This window comes from Hippocampus guttulatus, chromosome 7, assembly GCF_054856545.1.
Source record: "Hippocampus guttulatus isolate MCC_2025c chromosome 7, RoL_Hgut_1.0, whole genome shotgun sequence".
Classification (NCBI taxonomy): Eukaryota; Metazoa; Chordata; class Actinopteri; order Syngnathiformes; family Syngnathidae; genus Hippocampus; species Hippocampus guttulatus.
This window is the reverse complement of record NC_141267.1, coordinates 13,750,784-13,756,909: the sequence shown is the minus strand read 5'-3', so window position 1 is coordinate 13,756,909 and position 6,126 is coordinate 13,750,784. Positions and strand designations below refer to the sequence as shown.

The following is a 6,126-nucleotide window of genomic DNA, read 5'->3' as shown; positions in this document are numbered from 1 at the left end:
TATAAGGACTCAAGGTGTGGTTGTTTTTATTGGACAGAACATAGTTTTTCATTTGCACTCAAACGACAAATCCCCTCACTTAAATTACCAGCAGTATTAGTACAAAATGTTTTTTACAAAAAGGATCAGCGCTCGGCTGCAGTGTGCATCCGGGATGAGGAGAGTTGACTGCATACACCAAACAATGACTAAACCTAACATGAACAGAAGCTTTCCTGATGCTGGAGTGCTTCAGAAAACGATTTAGAAACTAGTCATATGTGCACAAATGTGGTCATAACTGTACAGTGCAAACGTATGCAAGGGATTTCCTCACAAGTTTAACATCCCAACTGGGAACTACATCATCAGACTTTTAAGGTCGTATCTTCCCTTGTTTGATGTGATGAACCTTTGAGCAAGCGCTTGAAATTTGGGATTGACAAAAACAATTAAAAATAAAGACAGCATCACGAGACAAACAAAACACATGAGGTAACACAAACTTTTTTTTTTTTTTACAAAAACTAGATTTGTCATGTGTCACCAACAACCCAGATTTTGGCAAAATCAGTCTAGTCCTTAACATACACATTTGTTTTGTATAAACTGCAAATAAAAATTTTAAAAAATTAAAATGTGGTTTTCTAGTCTGGACATTCACTGCGACATCTTCATTTCTAATCATATTTCTATTATAATCATCACAGTTTATAATTGTCATTGTTATTATGGTATAGTAATAATAATGATAGTTTTAACCCTCTCGGTCTTTGTAAACAAAACAAAACTCCTCCCACTGGGTGAGTCGTCTCCTGTGGTTTGACAGTCTGCTCTTTAAGCTGCTCCTTGCTTTTCAACTCTTTACAACTCATCCTTCATGGGGGACTCCGTGTCGTCTTCTTCCTCCTCCTCTTCTTCATTTTCATCCTCGCCATCTTCCTCCTCCTCCTCATCATCATCATCTTTTTCTTCCTCTTCGTCATCGTCCTTTGCCTCATCTCTCCTTTGCTTGTCCTCTTCCTCGCGCAGCTTTCGCTCCTCCTCGTCTTGACTATCCTTCATCTTCTTTTCGGCCTCCTGGTTGGGAATTTAAAATAAATACTATTGGGGGCGGAAAGGGGGAGGGAGCAGGGATGATAAACGGGAAACATTTTTTAGATACCTTGGTTTTGCCCCATGTGTCATCGCCAACTTCCTCAGCGAGTTTCGGGTCATTGGTGATCAGGAAATTGTCAAAGATGGTGCCGGACTTGACCTACAACATACAAACGCAATGTTAATGATTACAGATATTATTCAAAGCAGTAAGCATCACCATCATCACTTAAAAAAAAATTGTAACCAAGATTTTAGTGTTTTATTCTAACATTTGGACACACCATGATTTCTCCTTGTATTTGTGCAAGGATAAAAAAAAATCTTGTCAGGGTGAAAATTTGTTCAGTTTCTAAATCTTCGTATCAGATGTAGTAAACTTAATTTTTTTCCCCCAAAGGATTGGTCATTCTTTTCATCTGGCATGGGTTTTTGTTTTCAAAATTTTTTTTTTGCATACTAAAATTATTTTCAGACTCCTCGGCTGCAGTTTACATTCTCAACTTTTTAAAGTTATTATTGAGCCAACTGGTTGCCAAGAGAACCAACCAAACAAAATGATGTGGGCATCTACACAAAAAATATTGCACCTTTCTATTAAAAAAATATGAACACTGTTTACCAATTCAATACTTATTGGTAGTGACTAATAGTGTAATTCATATTTACTAATTGTTTATACATTTCATTCGCCTCCTAGCATGACTCCCCAAGTCCTTTTTAACTTTGTCAAAACATTGACGTGCCTGACGATAAACTTAAGTGATTTGTTTCAGTGATGGATCATACTTAATTTTTTTCCTCAATAAAGGTTCACGTCTTTGCCACAAAATAAAAACTACATATTTTTTAAAAAGTCAGATTTCAAATGAAATTGTCAAGTGTCATAGTCGACAGCTATGCATGGTGCATTACCTGCCACAGGTCCAGTCCAATCACGCCAATGCTGTCGTATTTGTAGATCTCAGAATCGGCAGTGTACTCTGGGTTGTCGATTTCGGGATGGATCCACTTTCCCTTGTAGGCGGGGTTGCTGATCTCTTTGGGCTTCCACTCACCCTGTTTAACACAGCACACACTGTTTAATTCACCACACAAAAAACAATTTTCTCCTCTTGCTGCATTGGCACCTGGAGGGCTGCAGCTATCGAATATTTTAAAAATTGTTATTCTACCGATGGCCCTAAAGATGTATTTGGCATGATCAAACAAAGCGCGTCTGTGAGGCAGAGGTACCCTTGTTGCCCACTTGGATTTACCATCCTCATGCTCCTTACGATCACATTTGGGACTTTTAGTGGGTGTGGCTTTAAAAGGCAGTGCCTGAGCTGGTGAGTGATGTGGGAGTCAGTGAATGATTGTTTCAGCCCTAATTACAGCTGCGATTCATGTACCTTGTATTCAGGGTTAGTAATCATAGGAGGCTCCCACTCTCCGTCCATCTCATCGTCCCAGTCATCCGGCTTCTTGGCGTCGGGGTCGGGAATGTTCTCGGCCTTGTCCCAGTCCTGTCAAATAGATTCTGACATAAGTCAAATTCCTCCCAGAGCTCATCCAAGTGGCAAGCCCGCACTCGCCTCTGGCTTGGTATCGTCAGGGTCAGGAATCTTCTCCCGGTCGTCCCAGTCCTCTGGTTTCTTGGCTTCGGGGTCCTTAATCTTCTTTGGGGGCAGGAAGTCCCAGTCGTCCTCCAAAGTGCCGGACTCCACCTTTTTGTTGTCGATCTTCACCTCGTACGTGTTGTCGGGGTTGACGATCAGGGTGTACAAGTGGGTAAACTCGTCATCCTGACGGGCAGAAAAAGATCAATGTGAGATAAAGTATACAATGGCATTGAAGGGAACATGGAGCCACTAATAGACAACTACAACAAATGAACCTCTCTCTTCAATTCATCGCTTTTCTAAAGCGCTTGGCCTCATTGGGTTCGTGGGTGAGCCAATCTCGGCGGACTGTGGGCAGGGTCCACCCTGGACTGGTCGCAAGCTCATCAAGGCAGAGTGAACTTACACAACCAGTAGGGGGCCCCCAAGAGTAATGAACAGGCAACCAAACCTTTTGGAAGTGTTGAGGAACAACGTATGGTCAATGTTTGAATGGAGGCAAGTTGATTAATTTTTTTAAACATAAGCAGGTGTACATTAGCTTTAAGTCCTAATTATTCCAATTCATAATTTTTTTTCTACGCCATTTCTATCCCCTTGTTTCAGGCACCTTTGATGAGCTACATCATTAAGTATTTAAGTGGTCGGTTAACATTTTATTTAAATGCTCAATTTTGGGCATCTTATTTTTAATAATCAATAATTGTACATTTTCTTGTGTGGCAGGTTCTTTGTGGCACTTTTTTTAGGCTTAGATGATATTCACTATCCCACTTACAATTTTATCACCTGAAATTATGTTGGAGATAGTCCGTGTGTGCGTGTGTGTGCTTTACACATTTCTTACTTTTACATGAGATGTCTGTATTAGGTTATTACAGTTAAAGAAAAGCAAACATGATAACGAAAGCTAAAAGTGAAAAAACATTTTCATAATATAAGAGTTTTACTTTGGATCATGAACAAACAAATCAGTGCTAAAGGTTACAGCTGAAATCAATCATGAGTATCTTAAAAGTATTCTATTATAAATATCTATTATATACTGTATGTATATAACAAAAGGTATTATAAAATCAAGTGCCTTGGAGTGCCGTGGAATACTTCAAGAGTCACCGATCTCAAAGTCCACTTGAGAAGTTTGCATTTTGGCAGCAAGGGAAGGAACGCATGCAAATAAAGCCTTGAATTTGAGTTTGTTGACAATAATGGAAACAAGAACATTTCAAGTCCATACTACAGCAGAATTTAGAACTTCAACACGATACAATGTAGATCTAATCAGTTGCAATTGTAATAGTTTTACAATTGAAATGAGTTGCAGATGTTTGTAGTTGCTACTTTCGCAAGATTTAGAGAAAGACCAAAGTGTTACACAACCAGTCGATGACTCACCTTGCATCGGATGTCTTTGTTAACCAAATGGTTCTTGCCCTTGTAGTTGAAGATGACGTGAACTTTCTTTGTGCCGGGTCCGCAAATATCAGGACCTACACACAGAAGTCTGAAATTCAACGCACTCATCTGTGAGGCACCCAACCTGAGGAAGTCCCTGACGAGCCCATCGTACCAAACATGAGATTGTAGACCGAGTCCCCGTGCATGTCCTCCTGCTTGAGGTCTGAGGGAAACACTTTGACGTAGCCGCCGCCGCAGTCGATGCTCTGCTCGTGCTTGACAGTGAACTGGACGACGAGGGGCTGGCCTTTGTTGCTGAAGTCGTCGAAGCGGGACGACAGCGCGTAGAAGCGGGCGTCCTGGCTTGTCTGCAAACCTGTTTTCATCAGATTGTGTCAAACGGCCTTGCATGTTGTATGCTAAGTCTTTTTGGAAAACAAGACAAAACACTAAACAAGAGTGGATGACTGAGAATCTACATAGAAAAAGAAGTAAGAGTTCTCAGCAAGCACATTTTTTTTAATATACTGTGACATTGTTTGGCTTCTTTGTTAAGTAGTCATACCTGTATCGGACTGAAAAAAAAAATGGTATCGAACATCCATTCATCACCCAGCCCTAAATTGACATGAGAAATCCACTCACCTTTGTCCTTCTCTGCATCCCCATAGAATTTGCCTGCTGTCAGGACAAACTGGCCATAGTCTGTTTTATGCTTGGACTCCTCCCAGCGACTCTTCCAGGCATCTACACACACACACACACACACACACACAGTTCACATTTTTTGAGATGGGACACATTCTGTCAAGGCCTACAGTCAGTTGTATTTAACTTAAAGTAAATTTGCATTTAATTTTTGGATTTTTAAAAAAACTATTCAGGTATAGTTCAATTTCATGCCACTTTTATGTGCAATACATTTTAATCAATTCATTTTGTTTAGTATATATTTTTTTCATATATTCAGGGGAAGTGTTACTGTTCTAACTGAGCATACTGTCACAGTGGCTTACAACAATCCTAATACGTATACTTAACACTTAATAGACAGTCAATGCATTTAAATGTTCGCCATGATGCTGGTACTTGGGAGAGGTATATGTGTGTATATAGATAGATAGATTTATTTTAAGGTTGGGAGGTGGCACAGCCAATGACCAGGGTAGGGAAGTAAAGGAGGGGGAGGGGAAACGCACTGTGATTTGACCATACGTGGGGGGAGGGTGGTTGTCAAATAAATTTGTGGCTGACACACACAAAACGTATGCAAAATTAAGCAAAACAGGAGGATTCTTTTAGAATATGAGGCCAAAAAAAATCACAATATGAAAACTATACAAAATTAGCGTATGGTAGGCTAATGGAGGTCCCATATGGCCATGCACTGATAAAACCTTATGAACACACTATAGTCAACTTGCATACAACGAAGATGGATAGCACATAATCAATAGATCAATGCAGTTAGATTTATCGGAAAATCAGCTCACCCCCGTCTTCAAATTGCTCTCGGAAATAGACAGTGGACTCGGCCAGGACATAGGCGGCCGACATGGCCAAAAATAGCAGCGACAAGGCAGTCATCGTGAGGAGAACCACTCCGTCAAACGAACTCTAAAACTAACACGAATTGTTGATATCAAATTTCTGCTCTTGTTCGACGCCGTTCCGCAGTGCCCAAGAGTCCGTCGGTGCCGCGCCGTTTCACTGGAATCAAGTAGGCTCGCCTCTCGGCTGGAAACAGATGTCTCAATCTGATTGGCTGTCAGCGCCGGAGCTTGGCCAGGAAGTCAGAGTCCTCTCGGCCAATCAAAACAGTGAAAACGCTGACAAGGTAAAGTTTAGCCAATGGACGAAGACCACGCGTTCGCTTGATACACACCCAAAGGAAGAGTGATGCGTTTGTGATACATTCATGGCGAAGAGTGATGCGTTCGATGCACAGCATTAAGTCACAATTAGAATATCAACTTTAAATGACGACGAAATCGTCATTACTGTTCTGTTCATCAAGTGTTTCTTATGTCACTGAATCTGGTCCTAC

At 40.8% G+C, this 6,126-nt stretch overlaps 1 protein-coding gene across 1 annotated transcript; it reads right to left on the bottom strand.

Moving 5' to 3' along the window:
- Positions 1 to 9: 9 nt before the first annotated feature.
- Positions 10 to 5,819, bottom strand: LOC147202365 (calreticulin-like). The gene is made up of 9 exons (XM_086116024.1): positions 5,573 to 5,819; positions 4,725 to 4,826; positions 4,252 to 4,455; positions 4,077 to 4,171; positions 2,655 to 2,864; positions 2,472 to 2,585; positions 1,993 to 2,136; positions 1,145 to 1,237; positions 10 to 1,059 (listed from the first exon to the last, which is right to left on the bottom strand). Exons 1-9 carry the CDS (start codon positions 5,664 to 5,666, stop codon positions 844 to 846), a joined length of 1,272 nt encoding a protein of 423 aa, XP_085972150.1. The 5' UTR covers positions 5,667 to 5,819; the 3' UTR covers positions 10 to 843.
- Positions 5,820 to 6,126: the final 307 nt, after the last annotated feature.

What these genes read in the sequence shown, in the direction of transcription:
- LOC147202365 (XM_086116024.1), bottom strand. Translation starts at nt 5,666, where the DNA reads ATGACTGCCTTGTCGCTGCTATTTTTGGCCATGTCGGCCGCCTATGTC. An exon ending in CTGACGATACCAAGCCAGAG is followed by an intron (nt 2,586 to 2,654) that starts GCGAGTGCGGGC and finishes TCTATTTGACAG; the next exon opens with GACTGGGACAAGGCCGAGAA. An exon ending in TTGGACTGGACCTGTGGCAG is followed by an intron (nt 1,238 to 1,992) that starts GTAATGCACCAT and finishes TGTATGTTGTAG; the next exon opens with GTCAAGTCCGGCACCATCTT.